We start from the raw sequence: 24,818 nt of genomic DNA, 5'->3' as shown, positions 1-24,818 counted from the left end.
TTTAGTCCAGTTTGCGACAAAAACACGTTGCCAATTCAACCTTTAAAACTTGGAAATTTTATGGTCAGTATAAATGGATATCATGCATTATTTTTTTCTTCAATATCGAACGTAGACGAAAATATACTGTTTTTCAAACATTACAATTTTCTTTAAAAATATGTTTGTTGCACGGCGCAAATGCTTTTTGATCACCGTAGAAAGAGAAAAAAAAACTTTTTTTCGAAACCTCCAGAATCTACATACATAAAAATCATTTACATAAAAATATATAGAAGGGTCAAGTAAAAAAGAGAGAGGCAGATTATCCTTGTTTGGAACCAAGAGTAACTTGGTCCTAGGAAGCAAAGTAGTTGTCATAACAGAGTTCAGAATGCAGTGAATTATATTTCGAACATTCATTTCTTATCATTATGTACAAGTCTGTTTTTATTTGGCGGCTGATCTAGTTTTATTGGCAATTTTACTACGCCTCCACGAAGCAGAGTGGCGCAGTGGAAGCGTGCTGGGCCCATAACCCAGAGGTCCGTGGATCGAAACCACGCTCTGCTATGGTAATTTTTAGTGGTGCCTTTTTTCCACGAGTTTCATATTTTTTTGGAACAATGAACTGACTTGGTCGTATGTAGGAAGCACTGCTGTAATACTGTTCATGATTAATTTAGTTATTTGTCGGGGTTTTAAAGAATATTGCACCAAAAAGATTTGGCCTTTCGTCCTCAACGCGGGCACACGCCCTGAAAAAAAAAGTATCACAATCTCAACTATTCCTCATGACGCCCGATATAAGAGTAGCCGCACCAGCCAGAAGTATGGTTTACCTGACCACTCTTCCGGCTAACTCAACCGTACCTCTGGCTGGTTCAACTACTAATGTATCCGGCATCAAAATCAGTCCAGAGTATAGTTGAGATTGTACTACTTTTTCCTCAGTGTGTCATAATCACTTTTAACAGTGTAGCTTTCTCGCCGACAAGATGAATATCTCAGTAACTGTGGCAACGTCGGATCCAAAGCGATCGGTAAAGTTTCCTCTCGATTACGGCGCGGTACTAAACACAAGCGAGCATCTAATCGTTGTCCGTTGTCCACGGACCCGGCCGAGTCGGCTGAACTTTCATTGCAAGCGGTCGGGTTGACGGTCGCGTCTCGACGCACCTCATCTCTGTGCGTGGCGCGTGTGCTTGCGGTGCTCCAGTGGTCATAACCTACTTCCTTTCGCTCTCCGTAGTCCGCCCGGGGGATCACCTTCGCGGGGCAAAGTCATCGAGTATTTTCTCCCGCTCCCCCAGCGATCTGCACTTTTTATCCATTTTCGATCTTCTTTGTCGCAGCCGAGCTGTCTGCTTTTAGCCGCCAAGTTCTCTCCGTCGGAATCCGAGATCAAATCGCTCTGCCGTCCTGAGGAAGAACGCCGTAACACTCGAGAGTTGCCAGATTTTCTTCGATAAAATGTTTATTTTTGAGGAGAGTTATGAATATTTGACCTTGAAATTTTCAGAAGTTTTAGATCAAATTACAAACTTAATTATCTGGGACATTGGTACACAAACATTCAAAAAATTTTCTGGAAATTAGTGATTTGCCAGAGGAAATTTGGCAACACCTGAAGGCTCATACGGAGTTTTTCCTTGGTACGGTAGCATTGCTCCTCTGGCGTAAGGGCGTATCTGGATCTCCGCATGAGCCCCAGAAAGCTTGGATCTATATGTGAAACAGGGCTCACGTGGAAATTGAGATACGTCATTACATCAGAGAGACGACGAAATGACGGAATGCCGTGCTGAGGAAAAACGCCGTATGAACATTCGGATGTTGCCAAAATTCTCTCTGTTAAATATTTATTTGTGAGGATGTTTGTGGATGAGTTTCTTTGAAAACTCCAGATACTGTAGATTAAATTCTTGATAAAATTCTTAGAAAAATTGGGTGACGAATGATACACGAGTTCTCCTGTCAATTCATAATTTATCAGGGGAAATTTGGCAAATACGGAGTTTATCCTCACTTCTGCAAAATACTATAATGCCGTTCTACCATGCAAGGCACTTTTGCGCTGCATACGTACAAAATTGAAGGCGCTGAGTCGTACCTATCCTGGTGTGCAGGCGACTCGTTACCAAGTCATCTATATACTCTTATATGTCCCAAAGAATATATCTATGAGGCTCTTATTAAGACTGAAACTTTATGTAGGATTCAATTTAGACACAGATTTTATCAAGTTTACACCAGCAATTGTTACCATGTGTTTTTCACATCTTACTCAAAAATGTAAAATCACAAGAGTAGCGAGCACTTCATAACACCCAAGACGCGAAGCGCGGGGTTTAGACCGCGAAGCGGTCTGGGGGCGGGACCCTAAATTTCTCCGATAATCACGACAATTAATATCACCGTGAATCACGAACGAATTGAATTGAATTCGTCCCAATTTGGGACGAATGGGGATGAAGGGAGTATGAGAGAAAGAGTAAGACGATAGATAAGCACTGAATTAGTGTCAATCAGCGTCTACCGTATTCTATAGATCCGAATCCCATTTATATCACCATCTCATTTTAGTTTTTTTTTTTTTTTTTTTTTTTTTTTTTTTTTTTTTTTTTTGAAGCAGTGTGACTCAAATTTTCCTTAAGTGGATGTAGACCTATAGTATCAATGACTGCCTGCAGCGCTACGGCTGGGAAACTGAATCGTGCATCGAAACGATCACGAATCCATTCATTTTCAACGGAGACTTTAACGCAGAGGTAGGAAAATAAGCGCATTGCGTATACGGAGTACAGCACCTCTACAGTATAAATTCGTAAAAGTAACGCGTAAAATCAAGGCTACCATCTTTTCCTACCACAGAGAGACTGCTAAGGTTAGGTTTAGTGCACGGTTTAAGGATTTTTGGCTCATGTCAACGTTTATTTTCTATCCACGAGCGGGAGGTTTGAACTTACGTATCAAAAAACGTCCAATATCTTGATTTGGATTTAATTGCAGTAATTTTAACTGTAGGATTCGTATTTTACTTCAAACCTGATCAGAAAAAAATGTCAAAATGCCTCCTTAACGTTAGCACCTTGTCGAACCTATCCTCTATCGTTGATGTCCATTGTCCAACCAAAGGTCCATCGTTCCATCGTACCAATCGTCGTTTCACTTTAGCCATCAATTTGCATGCTGTGCGTTTTATTTGATCAGTTTCGAGTGCAATTGTTGATACTTCGCTTAAGCGTTCACTTTTTGAACTTTCTGGAAGCATGGACCCCGGTTCTACTTTTCTTTTACTTTGGAAATGTAAGTAGTTTCTTGGAAAACTTACTTGATTTTTCTTCTCTCTTAGCAGAGTTTGTGAGTTTCAAGCAATAACTTCGGTTTGTTTTTTCGAAAAAAATAAGAGAGAAACAGAAAATTTGAAACATCGCAATGTAGATAAGGGGGTTATGCACTTCGGTCATTGAAATACCTATTTTCCACACTGAACTGTGCGCCATTACACAGCAGGGTAGTATGTTCTTTTATGGAGCTCTCGCATGTGTGAGGGATTTGCGATTAAAATACTGATTCCTGTGCTAAGAGAATTAAATACGGTAGTCCCACTGGTTTCCTCTGAAATCGACCTTAAGGCTCAAAAAATCTCTCAAAGTTCAGACCATAATGGAGGAGATATCCCACGCCACCCTGAGAGTCCACCTCTATATCAAGACAAACTCTCTAAGCAAAGATAGGGTGCAAATACAGGGTGTCCCAGACCACCTGTATACCAGGCCTTTTTCTCAGTCGGCTTAGGTCGTACGAAGTCGGGGACCGCGGGGTTGAATACGGAATTGACCCCAAGGAACCCCAAAGTCCCGAACTCTCCCCCCCCCCCCCCAGAAACCCTTGGGGGGTAAAGGTGGGTACGATCCCAAAAGTCGAGGTTCTCGATAGAATTGCGATTCGATTGCATTAAAATGAAAAGTACCGAAAATTTCACAAAAATTGACCCCTAAAAATCCAAAATTGGACCACTTTACGCCCAAAAATAAACCCTTAAAGAGGGGGACAGCGGCTCCCTCTATAATTTCCCTTTGGTCAAAAATTGACGTAGATTCTCCGGTAAATTTGGTTTCCCGGGTAATCGACCCCAAGAAATCCGCTTTTTATGGTCTCAAAGCTCCCCTCAGCCTTTTTTGGGGGTAAACGGGGGAGGCACCATTTCGAAAGTCGGGTGAAATCGTGTTTCTCGCGAAATTTCACGTAAGGAAAAGTACTGAAATCGCAAATGTCTTACGTATGGATTACATTTTGCAATAAGGAACCACTATCCCTGGCTCTCCCATATAAGCACATATCTGCACAGGGAAACCAATGGCATTCATGTTGTTTCTAAAATGGGCTAGAAATAGTGGTTCCCTATTGCAAAATGGATTGCAAAAAGGAACCACTAGCATTGCAATGATGCTAAGATCGTGCAACTTCATCTTTTGCAATAAAATTGCGGAAATCGTGAAAAACTATGAAATTTAGATGGTAATTTTTGTCTTAAATTTACAGTTTTTAGCGAGTAAAATAGAAACTATTAATGGATAATCGGGTTTTTCCTCCAACACAAAAGAAGATGCACAATCTTAGCAACATTGCAATGCTACTGGTTCCTTTTTGCAAAATGCAATCCAAATGTAATCCATATGCAAGTGCTCCATTACCTGGTTCATTCAAAAGCTGGAAGACTCGGCAAGCCGACAACAGGGCGCGTTGATGTGTTCTCCACCGCGGATCAACCGTAGCAGGGCTCGAGGCGAGTTGCGGGTCGCCGGTCGCTGTTCAGTTATAACGAGACCGCTCTTGACGCCGGATCCACGGCCGCGTTCCTGCTGCCCGACCGCAGCTTCCTAACCTCTCCGGATGCCCTCGCATCCTCGGAAGATCACAAAAACACTCGAATCATCCCCGACACAAGTGAATACTAACCAGTGAAGTGACCAACGACAGGTTCTTACGGTGCAGTGTAGTGCAGCATCACCTTGCGGGGTTTGTTGAATTATGACCTAGAATAAGACCCGGTCAGCTTATCATTTGTATGATCCGTTTACTGTAAAACGCGTCTTGTAAGTGAGTCGCTTATAAGTGACTATAGATCAGTGAATGAAGTGATCAATGTTAGTATTTGACCTGTGTTGATACAATTGCCTAGCCGATTTGCGAGTTTTTCGGATTGACCTCAAATAAGATAGCGGGACCAGTTTTATAGCGTGAGGGACTTAAGTGATACAGTTTTACTTGTGCATCTCATGGAAATGGATGTAGCTTAATGGCCAGAATCTAAGATGCTCCTTGGGATCTCTGTAAGTTTGAAAGGGGTCATAAATCGAACAAGAAATTCTATTCTTAGAGGGTTTCAAGTTTAGGCGTCTTAAAATTCCGGCCAATGTGCTGGACATTCCGTTTGAATCAATGTTTTCAAAGAGTTAGACAGGCATACTATAGTTTCAAATAGAAATGTTTGAAATTTTCAGTAGCCGGCAAAACAAAAGTTCTTGTTTCAAACCGCTTGAAAAGTGCACGGCATCCTTTCCTCTGGCCCGTAGGTCAAAAATACAGCGATCAGTGAGGGATATCCTTGCACTCCATTATTTTGTAGCAATACAGTGCACAGCTTCTGTACCATGACATGATTTAATCTCTCATTTTGTTTAAACATTAACAAATTTGTAGATAGTGGCAAATTTTTAGATACTGGGAGCTGGATTTTTTAAAATTCAATCCTGTTTCTTCTACAGATTAAGTATTTCTATAAGATACCGGTATTTACAGGGGTCATTGAGAAGTCTCAGTCCAAATTAAAGTTTTAGTAAAGTAAAACATGAGTTGGTCATAAAATTAGAGTAAAACGAATGGAACGTAAGAAGGCAACTGATGCGCAAACACAGTTAGGTATCTAATTTCAACTTCATAATCGGTAAGGCAAATTATTAAAACAGGTTTCTATATTAGTGCGTCCAAATAATCATCATATCAACAGCGATGGCTTTGCCACCTTCCGGATAAGTTTAGAATATTGTGGGTAGCAACTTTTGAGGGAAAATCCAGTTATTACAACATACGGATGATTTTCATGAATAACAAGTACTGTGAATTGAACTTTCGCTTCAAGTGATTTTTTCACGATAGTTTAGACTATTGACAACACTTTTTCTCACTCGGAACAGGATTTTTTCCTCATTGAGTGTTCTTTTTAGAGAGTGATTATTTTAAAGCTCGTTAGTTTAAAATGCGGGAAAGTGATGCATAATGGAGATTTTGGAGAAGAGCCTCATCGAACTTAGCAGTATATCAAGGATGAGGAACTGAAAAAAGAATGTATCCAAACCTGCTGTTTCCACAAAAGGTAGGTGCAGCATGAATCCTCAGCAGTTTTTTATACAATATATTTGCTGATTCTTTCGCAATTTCGAGAGTTATGATTGACACTTCACTTATTTCACAGGATTTTAAACTTCCATTAATCTAACTAGAGACAATTTTCTTTCAAAAGTTAAATCGAAGAATTAAATATACTGAGAAATAAAATCACGAATGAAGTCGGTTATTCAATATAAGCAGTTGAAATCAAGTAAATAACATTAGCCTCCCGTTGCCTCTGAGTTCCCCCTCCCCTATTGTTTTCCGTGCCACATGTAATGAAAAATTTGGTTTCGTTGTGCCACATCCTCCATATGACCCGGAAGTAATACATCCAAAAATTAAATTGAGAAATCATGCTCAGAGCAGTTTTTATTTTTGAAGTATTTGCATCACAGGACGTGAAGTTGCGTTAGTTATATTGGTGGAGACTGAAAATACCCATGAGTATTTTCGAATTAGAAATGGTGTAATTGGAATTTTGGGACATCATTTCATTTTTTTTTAAAAAGGATAAAAAAGAAAAGAGAAAGCATCAAGACGTCTAAATCTGAGTATTTTCAACTTATTGATTTTCATCCAGCCACTAGGATGCAAAAAACCACAAAAAAGATCTTTAAATATCCCACATGCTCTTCGGCTGGATTATAAGCGAAAATACTATGGAAAATGTAACCGAAGAATAACCACCTACACTACCCAATGGTCACTTTCAGCACCGACAATGAATCCTCGGTCCAAAATGAGAATCGGGAGGTTCCAACGAAGGCTAATAATGAGCACGCGTTGAAGCATTGACCTCTCCTTTGGCAGGGCGATAGACGAAAAAGGAAGCGATAACGCTGATGTATGAAACAACGGCGTTATTAACGCGATAAAGACATGAACAGGAGTGTATTGTCGTGCTTCTCAGATCGAGTGGGTGGGTCGGATCGTTGAAATCCGAGAGAGCGTTGTAAAAGTGTGTGCTATGTACCACAAAAATGATTACCTTAACAAGCGCTAGGCAGAATTTTTTTGAACATCTTGGCAACGTTTGCTCGGGCTCGAGGTTTGTGGTAAATGAACGGGCATTACCAATTAGATTTATCCGTGTTTTATCATTTCCCGCAACATCTGTGCAATGCCACTCCTCGCTGTATCGGAAACGCCTGACTTGATCTTTCGATTGCTCAGGTGAAACAAACCGTATTACCTAGCAGAACCAGCCTTTTTTGGATCAGCATTCAGTCGCATCATTTTATGTGATTTAATCTAAAGTAAAAATAAGTTTCTTTCCTTACTGAGGTTCACCAGAAAAAGAAGTACGGGTTGTTGGATGATATGGACATTTCCAATTAATTGCGGTAGGCTACGAATATAAACCTAAATGTTGCGGTACTATATACAATTGATTGGGAATGCCCATAAAATCCAGCAACTTCGGGTACTACCAAAATTTTTGAGGATAATCCCTGACACTTTTTTTCCGTGTTTGAAGCTGCTCCATCTGGAATAGCCATCTAAATCGGGCTAAAACCGACGGTAAAATTACCGAGGAAATAGAATGTTTGTTTCTCCTTGCATTTAAAATTTGAGTGGCAACCGTAAAATTGCTTGATCTTCAATTGATACTGATAGATTCTGCAATCTAACATGACTCTTAAGGAGTGACTACACCGTCAATAAGTGAAAAAGACTTTGCTGTTGAAACAGAAGCAGAATCCTAACGATTGCGCACTTCGCACGTGGAGACTTAAACGAACGGTTACAAAAATAGACCAACATATTTACACGCCACGATATTGTAGGATCCAAAGGATCCGGAAGGAATGATCCCAAGGAAAAATCCGATTGAATCAAGAGTATTTTTTCTTGTCAATGTTTTCAAGAGTCTGGACTTTAGATCCAATGTGGTTTTTTTTTTTTTTTTTTTTTTTTTTCAGTGCGGCAATGAATGGTGAAATTGTTAGGAATTTTCTCATTTTCAGCTATTTCAAAACTTAAATCCAAAATGTTGCATTTAATAAGGTTGTGTCCTATTGTTTTGAATCAAACGATACATCAATTTACTATCGAATATGATCCATAGTGGTTTATTATTAAAGTTTTAGCATAAGAACTGTAGCATGAGGAGGCAACCTTGCTTTGTACTTTGAGGCAACTATGCTTTATATTATCTCACAGGGAACATCGTCTCTTTTCTGATTCTACTCTCCCAGTTAGCGGGCTCGGACAATTCTTTTCCCTCGCCTCGGATTACCGCAGACAATGGCTCAGAGAAACTGATCTGAATAAAAATTCCCAAACTTAATTACACACGAGAGCCCGCGACGCAGCGCTACAAGTCTTTCCCAAGTCGGCTCACTCCGGGTTTCACTCGCAACTTTTCTTTCCAACCAACAGTTTTCTCGCGTCGCCGATAATTAATCTCGAGAATCATAACAATTTCTATCCGTGTTTTTCTCAGATAATTATCAACTTCAATCCTAGATAATGATCTCATTCTACACTCACGTGATTATTTTCCTGTCACTTTATTTTCAATTGACTTTTTTTCATTTTACTTGTCCGATGAAAGTTCATTCCCGCAGATACATTGTAAGTCGCTTTTTAGCATAAACAACTTAACACACTGGAAAAAAAACACATTGGATCTAGAGTCCACACTATTAAAAACATCGACTAGAAGAAATACTCTTGATTCAATCAGATTTAAGCTTAAATCAAGAACCAAGCCTCTCAATTTGAGCGGATTTCCTTTTGATTTAAGCTTAAATCTGCTTGAATCAAGAGTCCTTTTTCTTGTCAATGTCTTCAAGAGTCTGGACTCTAGATCCAATGTGATTTTTTTCCAGTGCTGTTATTTGGAACTGCGATTAAGTTGTTGGTACTATCATTATGAGTTTCTAAACTTCCAAAAAGAGCAGGGAGAGTTATCTTTTCAGTACTCTTCAACTACAATCGGATCGCTTTGTTCCTTTGCTCCTTTCATGTGCAAGGCGTTACAGTGGCTCTGCAATCCACCATTATTTTAAACTTGGGAATTCAAAAGCACAGTATGATAAAATTTACATAATATTTCATCAAACAATTACAAAAAGGAAAGGGACGTATATATCTTAAATGAAACGCATTAGGAGCCGTATCGATGCGAAATTAATTGCAAGAATGCAATTTATTTTATGACGACTAAAATTATACGGAAATCGCATCATCTAACAGAGAATCACACACCAAGGTCCAATTATATCATGTCTGGTCGAGATTTTACCCCTAGTTAGTGATAATTTCACTCATTTTTATGGAGAATTTAGTCTCATACTATTGCTTTTAAATATTATTAAGAGCATCCTCATTGAATACGAAGAAAATCAAAAATTTTACAGGTACTCCCAGTAACTGCTAATGGTTTCACAGAGGAGTTACGCAACTCTCAGCCGAAAATGATGAGAGCAGCCCTAGGATTGGACCCAACAGTCACGTCCGTTACTCAAAAGGCACATTATGAGTCCGTGGCTGGCATAAGAAGAGAAGCGGCACGGGACTGCTGAACGCATTTGATAAATCAATCGTAAAAAAGCAGCAGCATTAAAATGCTAATCACATTAGGCACTGGCCTAGGCCGGAGGCTCAATAGACTCCTTCCTCCTACTCCCCCCTGTTCTGAGGTTCCCCTCCATCATCGTATTACCATCACCCCCCCCCCCCCGCGATACTGAGGCGAGGCTTCACCTCAACGCACCGTGCCCTCTTGTGCGCCGGTGTTGTCATAATTGGATGTATTTCTGCCAAACGGAACTATGTGCATTAAGACATGAGCCCTGAGACTCATAAGAATATGTGCATAACAGGGCTCACGTCCTAATGCACATAGTTCCGTTTGATATAGAGATCCGTTCAATAGGACATTGAATTAAAACTAGAATACAACTATGCAGGAAGCGTTACAAGAGTGGTTCCTGCTGTTCTTAGAAGAAATGTCGTGACTTCATTCTAGATTTTTTCAGTTTTTTACTGACAATTTTTTTTTTTCCAAAATACCGATGACCATTTTTCCTTCTAATTCCTGAGCTAACTGTGGAATACCATTGAGAATTCCAGTTTATAAAATGAAGCATCTCATCATACATCTCAGATTTTTTCGTAACTGAACAGTACGTGTGGAAGAAGAATGCAAGGTGTTGCCTCGAGTTACGGCGTTTTTCCTGTGGTCAGCTGCATGTAGGCAAATTGCGATCGAATATGATACAATTTTTGCATTTGCGAATATACTAAGTGATACAGATGCTTGGCAAATAGTCCCGTTCTCGCCTGCATTGGAAAAAAAAATGTATAGTATTTAGTAAAGTAGATTGATGATTGAATTGACGCAAAGGAAATGACCTCTTCGATCAAGAGGAAAAATACACGCACCAAGTGGACTGGATGCTTATATCAATAAAGAGAAGACCCCTCTTTCAAGAAGTAAGTCGTTTAGGTCAAGGAAAACCCTGTTCGAGTCAAGCTATTTTCGTTCTTAACTGGAGAGTTCGTCCCCTGACCTCCGTATATAGCGTTTTCCGCCGCGGCGTGCTGCCAGCGCGAGAGGCTCACTGGCGCCTACAAACCTAAGTGGATACTTCACGCATTGCACAATGCTTGAAGTATCCACTTAGGTTTGTAGGCGCCAATGCGCGTTTCGCGCTGGCCGCCCGCCCGCCGCGCGCCGCAGGCGTTATGCGCTACGCGCTACGCGCTATACTGCCTCGCTAGGAAAGAACGCAGTATGAACCTTCAGGCGTTGTCAAATTTCCTTTGTTAAATCACGAATCTTCTGGGAAATTGGTAAATATTTTTCCTCCAATTTTTCTGATACTTTCGTTCGCAATTCCACCTAAAGTTCCTGAAAATTTCGAGGAAAAATATTCATAACTTACTTCAAAAATAACTATTTTCTGAGAGGAAATTTGGCAACTCTCGAATGTTCATACGGCGTTTTTCTTTGCACGGCGTATACTCTCGTGGTTTTAAGAGCAGGATTTAAGAAAAAATCAGTGACATCACCCACATAGTGGTGTGAAGAATCTACATCAAGAATAAAGATACGATGTTTTGTTACAGTTGTTTAAAATGCACCTATTTTGTACGCAATTAGGAAGAATAATGGTCACTTCCTACATCCACTCAACCATCTCAAGCCGGACCGAACCGTCCAGCCGAGTGTGTTACGGTCACTCGCCTCTATAACCACCGTCCCGCTCCGAGAGAAAATTGCCATTTTTAATGGAAAACGATGCCTGTTTGATAGAAGTGAGCATTGGCTCAAACACACCTCGGCAGCCATGGTCAGAAGAACAAACGCTTTTCGACGCAGCAGTGTCATTTTTCGAAAGAAAAGCCCGAATTTTGTATTCGAAGTAGCACGAACTCGTAAGAAGGCGGCAACGCTGTTGCAACGAGATAATGGTAACAATTAAAAAGAGGACAATCGGCGTCAAATTATAACCTCGGTTGAGGAGATTTCGATGCCGAGCATTGCCGCGGCAATTTCTTACCATGCACAGCCTTCTTTTATGTTATTGACCTGGCGATTCAACTTTTCGCAGCCCATTAATTGTGTCAAGCTGTCATTTAATGGAGCAGTTATGTTAGGTGTCTGTTTTGAGCACAGATGATTTTAAGCAGAAGTTCTGCTTAAAATGTTCTGTTCTGCTGCAAAACAGAACATAGGTGGAAGCATAGACGTACATTGAGCGATATTCTAGTATCCTTAACCTCGGTTTTCCTTAGAGGGTCCGGGTCTTTTAGGACAAAGGGAGGAGGTCTCTTTTGGATACTTTTGGAAACTGACCGCACTTAGATGCATTTTTAGCAGGGTTGCCAGTGTGCGATAGAATGTGGATATTTTACATGGATTGATAAGAGGGAAAGTGGTGAGTTTTCAGCATCACCTGGTAACAATGATTTTGCGGCTACCCTATCAAAATTAAAACATCATCAATGATCCTCAGCGGTACGAGAATGGACACTCTCGTATTGTGACTAGCTTAAAGCAAATGACATCGTAACGAACTTTCAATATTTTACCAGTGTCAAATTTTCGATTCGAAGGATTTAATAAAATTCTGTAAATTTTGCTAATTTTGGATTACCGCAGCATTGAAATTATAGGCATTTGCAACATTTTTCTCCCCCCGTGCAAATGAAAACATTTTAAAATTTCAATGAAACAATGCGGTGGGAAATGTTTTATGAATGTGCACTACCCTTCCAATAAGCTTTGACTCCTCGTGCATGTTCCTCATTTCGCAGATCGTCTGAGAAATTCAGAGGACACGCGAAAGCATATTTCAAATACTTGAGGATTACTTCAATCCGAGTCTGGCTATTCAAAATATTCCCGTAATCTTGCAAGAATGAGCAAAAGATGAAAGAGAATATCTTGTCCATTGAAAGTAAAAAACACCTGTTTTTTGCCTCCACGGGCGTCTCGCGTTTGTAACACCCATGAAATTGACTTGTCAAAATTTGACAGATGGTAGGAGATGAAAATATACATCACGCGGCTGTGAGGTGTAGTAAATCTTCCCTCGGGGTCCGTAGCAGCACCAAAAGTGGCGCTCTTTTCGGTGGCAAAACGAAGAATATATCTTTAGACACTCACTTTCAGAACCACTATTCCACCCAATTATACATCTTCCTAAGACCTATTATCATATCATCTCACACGTATCCAACAAAGTTGTAAAATTATAGAAAAAGCTCACCATTTTTTCTCGGATTCGGATTTGATGCTTAGTAATACAAATCGTCGTCCCTTTGACGTAAGGGCTTATGTCTATTTCCACAGGAGCCCTGTTTTACATATAAACCCACGTTTCCTAGGGCCCATGTGAAAATCGGATTTGTCAGAAAACATGGCAACGTGAGGCAGGGTAGCTAAGCTACAAAATTCAAGTCATTGTGAGCGGATAATCCACTTCTCATTCTTGACGGTATGAATGATGAAGACATTCCTCTGATGCCACAATTTCTCGTTGTTCTCTCATGAACACACACACACACACACCCTAGTTACGTCGATTGTGAGAAAATTCGGTTCTCGTTATCCCTGCATGATCCATTGACGTCAGTATACGTTTCGTAATTCGATGACTCGCGTGAGAAAACATCATAAGGTGCTTAATTCGCCTTCCTATCACACGGCACACAAATTTCAACTTTGGAAATATCCGTGCATCTTTCGAAATCGGTTTGGTATCGGAATTGCAGTCGGATTTGTACCTGCGGAGCACTGTCTCTCACACAACACTGTCGTGCTAAGGAAGAACGCCGTATGAACATTCGAGAGTTGCCAAATTTCCGTCGATAAAATGTTCATTTTTGAAGAAAGTTATGAATATTTTTCCTTTAAATTTTCAGAATCCTTAGGTAAAATTGTGAACTAAATTATCTGAAAAAATGAGAGGAAAATATTCATGAATTTAATAGGAAATTCGCGTTTTGTGGAAGGAACTTTGGCAACGCCTGAAGGTTCATATGGCGTTTTTCCTTGGCACGGCAGAACATGTATCGTTCCTAGATTTTGTCGAGATTTTGAAACATCGCATACGAGATGGATGATTTGGAAGTTTCACCATCGATTTGGAAAACTGAACCACCGAGAAGAATCCAATAAAATAGTATAATGGTGGGGATATCGATTTTTTGAAAATACAAGTAGTTCAGAAATAGTTCAGTTTTGAACGGGTATGTCTATAGGTTGTAAGAAACCACCATGCTTTAATACTTAAAAACCGTTTGCAAAACAAAAATCATCAGAGCCAAGGAGTGATCGTCAGAGTAGAACAAAATTCGAGCCTCCCTTTAGCCGGTCCACATCAAAATAATATTCACATTTTGAACTACCTCGCATTGATCCCCGCTAAATATCAAAGATTAGATAGAAATAAAATTAACACATTTTCAAAACCTCTACTTATTGCGTTCCCATCAAATATCAAAGATTATACAGAAATAAGATGAACACATTTTCAAAACCTCCTTCACTTCAACAACTGATCTGATCTTGAGACCTATCTTCTCACACATGCGGCGAGTACATTTACGGCGAGTGCGACCTTAGAGATTTTATGAACTCTCGACCCATTGACCCAACTGGACTGCGTTTAATTACCACCCCGACGGGAATAGATAAAGTAGACTCGAGGTGAATACAGCCAGCTCCACTGGGATTTCACTCGAGCCTGCTAATGGACGTTGTGGAGTCAGTTGGCGGGAACTATGATAAATTATCGACTTTGCGGAGGATGCACAGGATCCGAGGTTTCCGACCAACGTGTTAATAAGAGTCCCAGACAAATTTTACGGCGCGGCATTTCGTTTCCCGTCTGGGAACGGATTTCATTTACCGGATCAGGTAAAAGCTCTGTTTCAATATCCTGCCACAAAAACTTTGACTACAAGCATGAGCGATTTTGCAGGCTGGCAACACTGTTTTTCCTCAATTTAAACACATTAAAAATATCGATTTTAGGTGAGGCAAGCTGCTTCACGATGAATCAATTGTTATACATACATTCAAATTGAGGAAAAGCAGTTTTGCCAACTTAATCGCCACCGGTTACAAGGATTGAAATACAGTTTAGGTTCACGTAGAACACCTAAGTTTACTGTCCCGGCTTCTGAATTTTTAGTCGTACAAATCGAACTTCTTTTTAGTTAATCGAATTTTATGGAATACGAACTCTGAATTACTTGCAGCAAAGTGACCTGTGACTGAAAATGGTTATTTAGACTGAAAACTTCAGTGTTCCATCGAGGTTTTTTTCTCTAAGACTTTTATTCCCGTCGTCCAGTTTACAATGTCCGGAAACATTGTATAACAATGAATGCGTGTCACTGGTGTCTTATGGCAAAGTTTTCGCGCCAAATCTCGCCTTGGAGTCTATGAATGCAAGCAAACGCTAACCACAAATATATTATCGTCAGCTCAAGAATAATATAAAATTTTTACCATTACTACTTTTTGAGAATATTACACCCTGTAAGCATGACGATTTGGAGTATGGAGTTCCGAGAACGTAGGGTCGCAGGAAATTACGCATGCGTCGCGTCGTGACTCAAAATTTCAAAATTTTAATGGTTCTTAGAGTTTCTCGGCATCACAACGAATCACCCTAACTGCAATGTTTTCTTCGGAATTTCATTGGGAGTGATATCCTGTCCCCCTCGACTTTTACGCTCCCATTTTCTTGGCAAAATCAGTTTTGAATTGTCTCATATTCTGTGCATGCAAATCAATAAAACGAATTTTAAAAGTTCACATCTCATTTTCATAGAGTCAAAAATTATTTTTATCATTTCTTTGTTTCAGGTTCGTTCTCGGAATTATTCCTACAGAGTTTGATGCGTAGTAATAAGAATATCCAAAGCAACGTAAACATCATATCGCGCACTTTGTAAGTAATTCATGAATTTTTTTCGGTAATCAGCAGTGTGGTTCGTGTCTGCACCAGTAGAGGGCCGACGATAGTCGTGCTCAAAGAAATGCTGCACCATCTAATAATTCTTCGTTGCTTTCGGTAATGGTATTGCCGCAGTCAATTTTTAGCAATTAGATACTCTGGGTAGATAGATTATGAGATATTGTCACCTAAAGGAAACTTCGTCGTTATCCTCACGAGAAAACTGTAACTTTTTCACAACGTTGCCAAATCGCCCTTCCTAGATTGCACTTTTACCGGGAGATTTTCCGGCATTTGTAACTGAAAAATTCACTAATGTTTCTTCTGACCTCCTGCAAAAATGAGAGGAACTGTATGGATGACAATTGCACAGGCGCATTATTGTAAAACATTGAATTGTTTTAGTCAATTTTGTAACTTTGGAATGAGATTAGCTGCCTTCGTCCGGGAAGTGACGACTCGTACCCCCCCCCCCCAAAAAAAAACGATAAATGTGCGTATTTCTGGTAAACAGAACCAGAGACGTGTGGGAACGATGGTGTGTGCTCGTGGTGAGCTGCATAAGAAACAATGTTAAAGAGGGCGTGATTCCTTTTGGGGAAATGGAAAAGCGGGATTTTACATTCTACTAAACGGAACTAACAATGGGCGCCAACTGAATGCGGTACTCATGAGCCGTAAGCTTGTGATAAGAGCGTTGTGAGCAGGGCTCAGGAGTTAATTCGGCATTGGTGGGTTCATCGAGCCCGGTCGTCGCCGCTGACGTCACTGGCGCCTAATAATTCCCATTCATCCATGCATTCATACAGCCCTCCACTAACGGGCACACCCCTTCTTTCCCACCTGCCTCGGGTTCCTACGTAATACGTAAATACGTTTAAATCTACTCTAAGGCCCATTTTTTATCCTGAAAATATTATTTTTCAAAATTACCGTCCACGGTGTGATAAGACTTAAGCTCGAGGCACGTCAGTTACAGATAATCTTTAAAAAGTGATGAATGGTCTAGATTTGTAAAAAACAATAAGACGCGTGATATAATGAGAAAACACGTGCTTTAGCATCTAATTTCTCACCACGTCAAGTGGTCCATTTTAGAGAAGAAAGTTTTCTTTGAGCCATCCGTGGCCGAGAAATTGGTCTTCAATGATCGGAGAGGCGTGGGTCTGCCTGCAGATGAAAATAAATCAAGCTGCACCGACAGGAACACAGGTTAACGCGTGTTTTTTTAGCTGTGTGGGTGAGCGGCGCGGCGCTATGCGGAGGGCCCCTGAAGAACGAGACGACGTGGAACGCAGATGTGAGAAAAAGTTCTTTTCCGGTCTTTGATTGCAGGTCGAGCGTACCTCTCGCGGTCTTAGTCCAGAGCGAAGAGGACCCTGGCTGGACAATAAAAGGATACATTCGACGTGTGAAAATAATCTGATCGATGAGTTGCCAAATGTATAGACCGTGCAGTTTTGATTTATTAACCTGACCAAATAAAAAATAAATAAAATAAAATTTGAAAAAAAATATACAAAAAATGTAAAAACAATTTACAAAAAATAAACAAAATATAAAAAATAAAACAAAAGTATAAACAATATAAAAATAATAAAACAAAATAATACCTGTAATAGAAGAAAATATAAACATAATTTTTTTTAACATAATCAAAATAAAATTGAAAAAATATATCACATGAAAAAACGATTGGAAGAAAAGGAATTTCACCATTGTATGGCACCCTCAGTTGCAAACAGATAGGACCGTAATATAGGTGCTTCTTGATTGACGTCGTAGGTTTTAAAGATGGAAGCAGAGAAACGCATGGAATGCAAACATCTAGAGATTGAAACGCAACAATTATGGAATATGAAAACAGCATGTAGTGATGTTTTGCTGTGATCTGCGCGCGCGTTGCACTGATAAAAAGTATTATCAATCGTCAGGGAAATAATGAAGAAAATACCAGGAGGGCACAACCCAGCTATTTCTGCAGAGAACAGTGGCGCCACTGACGGTCCACATAGCGAGAAAAGGCATAACTGTTTGCTCACAAAGAATAGATGTAAATTTCAGCGTTCTTACGGGGTTTTTTCTGTTGTAAGTTTGTCACATTTACTTTGAATTTTCAAGGCAATTCTTCATGCCCATGATCGTAAAAAAAGAAATTCTCTAGTTCTGTTGGAACGCTTAAAGATTTTTATATAGCCGTGCATTTTTCACAACTGAATCAGTGAGAACGAAGACACACCAACTCGGTAACTCAAAAATGCTCAATTTCCATCAAAGACAGTTGATTTACATAAAGGTCTTTGAAATTAGCACATCTGTTCCAACTTGAACCTTTAAAGTGTCTATAAGTACTTGTCTTTCGGCAGCAAAAATATTTTTCTTAAAGTAACTTCTTCACCCACTGTGCAGTTTTATGTGTGTCTTGATTATTTTCATTTTTCCGAGTTGGTGTGTTTTCGTTCTCACTGATTCAATTCACAATAGATCAACAATAAATTGAATCAACTTGATACCTACTGCAATTAAGAATCAATGTCTAGCTGTATCTAAGCACAGTGTTGGAATAAACTGCTCGTTTTTTTTTTATTTATTTGTCGACTGGCAACTCCGAGGAAAATCGCAACTCGTCACTCACGATTCTCACGGCGCGACGCGACCGTGGTCCGGACGCGGACTTCCGCGGTGAAAAGACCGGTCAAATTGTGCATTTCAATCTCTGAATTCCGGCTGATGCTATGAGGAAGGTTGGAAAATATCCCCAGTTTGGCAATGGGTCCACGGTGAAAAGTAAATTTAAATTGTGCAGTTTAGAATTCCGGTGGATGCCAGAAGAGGAATGGATTTCCCTATCAAAGTGATAGGCCCGAGATGCAACATCATAAGCACTCTTATTCTCTTATTTTCTTTCTAAAAACAATTTTCTACTAGCTATCAGGGGCTAATCTTCTTTAAGGTGTTAGATATTTTTTGCCGCAACAATGACCCTTCAGCTTCTGCAGCGTGACCCACGTGATTAGCTTGATCCTCCACTAGAACTCCGTTTTCAAGCTTTATGAAGGCTTTGCACAATCGCTTAACACACTTCCATCGCTCTACATCTCCCGCTAATTTCTTATGAAAACTGAATTTGAAGTTTCTTAATATAATTAATTTTTGCCCTTTTTCACTTAACATTTCACTTAAAATTTCATCCATGTTTGTTTCTCACACAATTTAAAAATTTAAAAAATCTAAAATACATACAAAAGAGAAAACACGCACAAAAAAGGAAACACTGAGCGGTCGTTTCTTTCGGCCTGGACCGCAGTCGAAATACTGGCGACTTACTCTTAATTCACGTCTCACGCAATGTTGTTGACACCTGATGGAGGGAGGGGTGCGTACTAGATAATGCGTGCAGTTGAAGGCGAAGATTATTTTTGATAGGAGAATAGCATCGTAGTTCCCGGCATCGAGTCTGTTATCTTCCCCCTCAATGAAGTGAAGAACGCGCACCTCTCGTTAAGCGTAAATAAACGCACGCCTTACGTGCTCTACGCCAACTCGACCCACCAAAAAAGACCAATTTTCAAACGGGAGCCAACTCGACCCATAGGGGAGGGGACCCCCTTTTTCAAACGGGAGCCAACTCCCCCAGAGACCATCAAGCTCAAACACCCATACGCCGGAAATCGAACCCAGGAACTCCTGATCATATTATCATCGCTTCAACCCTCAGGGCCGGATCTAGGGGATGGCCACATGGGCCGCGGCCCATGGCGGCAATTTTAGGGGGTGGTAAATTTTGCAATTTTTTTAGATATAGGTATAAAAAAAATCGGATTCAGAAAAAAATTACAAACGAGAAAAGGTGACAAAATCTCTCATTTCCTGAGAGTATAGTAGTTTCTAATTTTGTCATCGGTGATACAAGAGACAGCACCTTTAATTAGTCGAGTTAAGAGAGAAACCAAACACGCAATTTAGCCTGGAACGGCGCGGAGCAGAGAGCAATGATGACGAGAACTTGCGATGAACAGGAGAAACCCTCGGCGCGGCGGTCGGCATGTAACACATATCAGCGCCTACAAGACTGCATAAATACTTCGCGCATTGCGTCTAACACAGTGTGGTCAGTGTGAAACGCATAGCGCCTACAAGACTGCAGTAATACTTTACGAATTGCGCCAAACCCATATCGGTCAGCGCGGCGCGGCGGCGGAAGTTAAAATTATTAAATCACATTTATGTTTGTTATTTCATAATATTTTCGTTCATTTCTTTAAATGGAAGGCCTCGTCCACACATAGATAGGTATACGGAACTTAACTTTTGCGCAAAGTTCTGTGAACTTTTGCTAGTAGTGTTGACAAGGTTTTCGCAAATAATGTGTCCAACAAGAATAAACGCGTCTAATGCACCCCTCTCCCTTTGGCACGTTCACTTAATGGTTTTTATTGATGTTTCAAAACCAATAATAAGAAGGCGGCAAATACAGGCGGCCACTCTATCCACTCTAAATTTTTGCATTTTGATGGGAATGATTCGATGGTTTTCGAAACACAGTAACAGTATTTTGCCTCTTAAAATATGTAGTTAAAATTATTTTGCCTATACTGTACAAATGTTTTTTTAATTTTCTAAAGGCTTTCGATATTTCAATTTTGCATTTCTTAAGACTCATTGATGAGTCGTGCCATGTTTAGGTATTTGGATTCTCCAGACTTAGAATCATTTAGACTTGTTGCAAGATGCATTAACTCGGCTAAATACCTACAAATTCTTAACATTCCCGAGAATCATATCGAGAGATCACTTCACTTCTAAGAATTTTAGGAAGAACAGTAATATAACTTCCGCTCGACAACACCCAATTCAGAATTGTACGTAATTAATTTGACCAGCATCATCCTCGCGTGTGCGCAGCGCTCGAAAGTAAAAGTAAAAGGGCCGAATGGACCTAGTTTTGAATTCCATCGAGCGATTGTTAAAATAGCGCTTTGTTGAAGTGGAATGACTTACCAAATATAAAATTAGTGCAGCACCGCTGGCCTATCATTAATTGTTGGGGGCCCCCTATTGCGTTACTCGGATACGAGCATTTAGAGACGCCCACTTGGGCGTTGATGAATTGGGCTACCGTGATACTGTGTGCTCTGAGAAGGTGAGATGCAGTGATGGAAGGAACGGTTAGAGAGGAGGAATTGTAGGTCCTGTCATAAATACTGCGTAGAAAATAAGTCTTGTTACGATGAATCACGTGAGAGCGGTGGCATTTTTACTGTTATCGTTCTGTCTTTTTTTTAAAAAAAAATGATGATCGATTATCCTTCCAAAAGCTTTTTACAGTATTTTAAAGATCATATCGATTACATTTCGCAACAAGGAACCACTATTTTTGGCCCATTTTAGAAACAACATACGTACCATTAGTTTCCCTATGCAGGTATGTACTTTTGTGGGAAAGCCAGATATAGTGGTTCCTTATTGCAAAATGTAATCCATATTTCAACTATTCAAAATCGGCCGTAGTGGATTTGTATGCTTACTATTATGATAGAAGTCTTAGTTTTGGCGTGTAAAAAATAGTTTTCGATGGAATACAAAACGTTGTACCAATAATTCACCTTATATTTTACATGCTATCATTTTTTTTACAATACTGTACCCGTGTAAGAACTATTTCAAAGTAATGTTTTACACCCAAACGATCAGCTTTTTTAGCCTACAGATCGATCAATGGGAACATGGCAAAATAATTCACCAGCTTCATCAAGAGTATTCAGAAGTATAATTGATTTATGTGCACATGAAAGTTCTATGTTATTGCGAAACTGTTTGTATGGTCTTTCCAACAATAGTATAAACAGAAGACTGATCCTTAGTAGTATGTACAACGCAGCAATCTGCCAGCCTTGAATGTCATGTACGAATTTTTCATTTTATCCACGTTTCAAACCTAGGTTGCATTCTGATAACAGTTTTGACCTTTCGTTTTCTTGTTTCATCGTTAGAGTCAATCCAACGCCGAATCGCAGGTTAAGAGAGCTCTTTCGTTTTTGAGAGAAATAAACGAGGTTTGAATCTGATGATTTACTGAGACAGAGATGAATTGAGTGCAACATTGTCAATTTTAATTTAAATGTATTTTTCAATTTTTTTGTTGGTCATTTTGTTGTTTTGGTGTAGTCTTGGCAATTCTACCTAGAAGTATGCTGCTGCATGATTGATCTTTAGATTGATTTAGTTAGCTTTTCCAAGGACATATAATTCATTCGTAAATATATTGTTTAAGGAATGTTATAAGATGACAAGTACCGATACTTTACCCAGATTCCCCTAAAATATATGTTGAAGGTCAACGTAGGATGACCCAAAAAAGGTTAATTTTGTAAGTTTTGCGTGATTAAACAATTTTTTCGAAGAAAAAGCCGTCGATTTTTACGTGGTCTAAGAGGAAATTGCATGATTTTGTGTAGGGCCCGCAACACAGGAGAGAGTTGGTCTGCAAGATATTCTTAAGCCTCCTATTCCTTAAGCGTATTATAGGTTGATCCCATCCTCAGTAATAACTCTCACCGGAGACTTTTACAGATATTTTTAACGTCATTTTAGTTTGAAACGACTTTAATTTAAGAGCTGGTGCGTCTCTAACATTACTCCCCATCACAGTACTCAGAACTCATTTCAACGTCATTCGTAAAAATAGAATGTTTCTTATGCCCATAGAGCAAATCTGAAATTGATAATAAAAGAATGAACCCGTTTTGTCGATGGATATTGTTAAAAGAGAGTTATATTGAAAATTTATGACGCCTACAACTCCTAGGAACCTTGAATTGAACTGCATTTTGCAATTTAGACCTATAAATTCTGGCTCATCTAAAAAAACACTTATGTGCATGGAGAAACTAATGGCACATACGTTGTTTTTAAACCGGGCTAGAATTCATAGTTCCAAATTGCAAAATGCAGTCCAATTAGAACAAAAATACTCATTCCAAAGTAAAGCTCTAATTCATACCGTACCGTGTTGTTAGATAAGCTCAACGAAGTTTTCCAGATTTGCAGTGGACTTAAAGAAGGACACATGATTGTGCCAAAAATTTGTATAAAAATTCAAGTAAATCGTATATGTACCACCATTCTTTTAAATCTCTATGACACATTGTCTCACTGTTCGTAAGCAAATTTGTGATTACTTTACCGAGCTTACAAATAAAAGTGCCGACTTTATAGCTAATTATCTCAAAGGTGATGTAAAGGACTGAAAATATGCGTCTCAGACTTTCTACAGTCTCAATTTATTTTGTTTTCTTTTAGTTTAAGTGTTTATTTTTGCGAAAAATGGAGCTTTTATATCCACACAATCCAGTTCTAAATAGAACTTTGTACCATCAGCTGAAGCACAAATGAATCAGAGCCAGCGCAGTGACGAAGCGTGAATGATCGATTATAATCGATGTTTCCCGCGGCTGTGGTAAAGAATCGATTATTAAAGTGTTCGTTGCAAACACGGGTTTATCGATCCTTTTCCATAACTTTACAAGGCAGATCAATCGATCTATCATCGCAAAACACGCCATGCATTGAGCCAGTGACGTCATTTAGGCCCGACAACATCGCTCAGGGTTATTCGTTTATCTGGAACGACTGGCCAACTTTTTCAAAGCAAGCGAATCGTTTTTAACGACGAGACGGTCGTAAATGTCCCTTTTCATTTTCCCGAATCGTAAAGCAATTAAGGACGATTAATCTCGGGGACGTGATCTCAGGCGGAGAAAGTGTATCGCTTACTCTCATTCCGGCGGACGGATAGAGGACTTTTCGGGCCCTTGCACGAGATGAGATTCTCTCAAGAATTTTGCATCTATGCTCCTCTGGAAAAAATCTTACGTGCGCGTCTTATTTTGATGGCCTCATTGTAATAGTAACTTGAAAGGAGCACCATCTATGAATCGTATTCGATAGTGGTTCGATGTATCGTTTGATTCAAAACAATAATACGTAATCTCAGACAAACATTGTAGGTTATGACCCAGGAATTCGCCTAGAAGAGTCTCTAGGCGTAAAAATGGTGACGGCTAGAATAAACAAATCACCCTATCTATTAAACACTTCCTCACCCCTACATTTCCTTTAATATCAAGTATGAAATTTTGTCTATAGATGGACGTAGGTTCCACATAAGGAATATAAGCCAATAAACCAACAGAAGAAGAAGAAGAAGAAGAAGAAGAAGAAGAAGAAGAAGAAGAAGAAGAAGAAGAAAATTTTAGGTTATAACTGTTTGTTGATTTTTTCTTTCCGGTGTTGTATTGTTGCGGGTATATATCAGGCTATATATGCATATTTTAGACTTTCGTCTTTCTTCAGGCCGATTTGGATTGTTTTAGCACTTTTACGCGGTGCGCGTCAAAGTGCGCTTGAAGAACACATTAAAATATCGGAACGCACGTAAGCGTAAAATAAAAATAAAACGAAATACTTTAAAATTGATTAAAAAAACGCACTTGGCCGCGACCATGATGAATGTATCATTGTTGTTGTTGTTTAGCTGATCCGCCGTATGAACGTATACGTATTAGTGTACTAGAATTATTCTAGAGGCAGGTTGAAATGAAACATTGACAAAAACCCTACATTGGCGGATCCAGCAATTTGGCAACACTGTCTTTTCTCCATTTAAACCTATGAAAATGTATCGATTCTTGGGGGGCCAGGTGCTCCAACAAGAATCGATTATTTAGCATAAGTTTAAATGGAGGAAATCCGGTGTTGCCAAATTGCTGGGTCCGCCTCTGGCTCCCTATCGGCTGAGCGCTTAACAATATTAGTGATATTCTCACTTGTTCGCCTTCAACAAGCTGGTAGGCAATGTGAGCGGCTTAGGCGCAGTAAAAGTTGCTTGTTTTAGTTTGAGCAACTTCGTCTCAGTTATAGTCCAGTAGCAACTTAATTTATCCACTTGCGATGATCCGCGCTAATTTTACTGGTTCGGTCTGGTTTTTTCCCCTACCTCATAGTGCATGCATC

General features: G+C 39.7%; 1 protein-coding gene and 1 non-coding gene across 3 annotated transcripts in view; both read left to right on the top strand.

The window, feature by feature from the left end:
• The first annotated feature begins 480 nt into the window (after positions 1-480).
• On the top strand, positions 481-552 carry TRNAM-CAU (transfer RNA methionine (anticodon CAU)). The gene has a single exon. It is a non-coding gene; the product is annotated as a tRNA-Met (tRNA).
• Positions 553-4,220: 3,668 nt separating this feature from the next.
• Positions 4,221-24,818, top strand: part of mwh (multiple wing hairs) — a 79,295-nt gene continuing 58,697 nt past the window's right edge. The window contains exons 1-2 of one of the 2 annotated variants that reach the window (XM_072296819.1): positions 4,221-5,132; positions 5,955-6,361. In XM_072296819.1, the coding sequence (XP_072152920.1) occupies positions 6,332-6,361 (30 nt within the window). In that variant the 5' untranslated portion in view covers positions 4,221-5,132; positions 5,955-6,331. Of the gene's footprint in view, positions 6,362-24,818 lie in introns of both variants that reach the window. The other variant, XM_072296818.1, reaches the window with a different exon arrangement.

This window comes from Bemisia tabaci, chromosome 2, assembly GCF_918797505.1.
Source record: "Bemisia tabaci chromosome 2, PGI_BMITA_v3".
Classification (NCBI taxonomy): domain Eukaryota; kingdom Metazoa; phylum Arthropoda; class Insecta; order Hemiptera; family Aleyrodidae; genus Bemisia; species Bemisia tabaci.
Note: the sequence above shows the minus strand (reverse complement) of the source record. Positions and strands in the feature narration are given on the sequence as shown.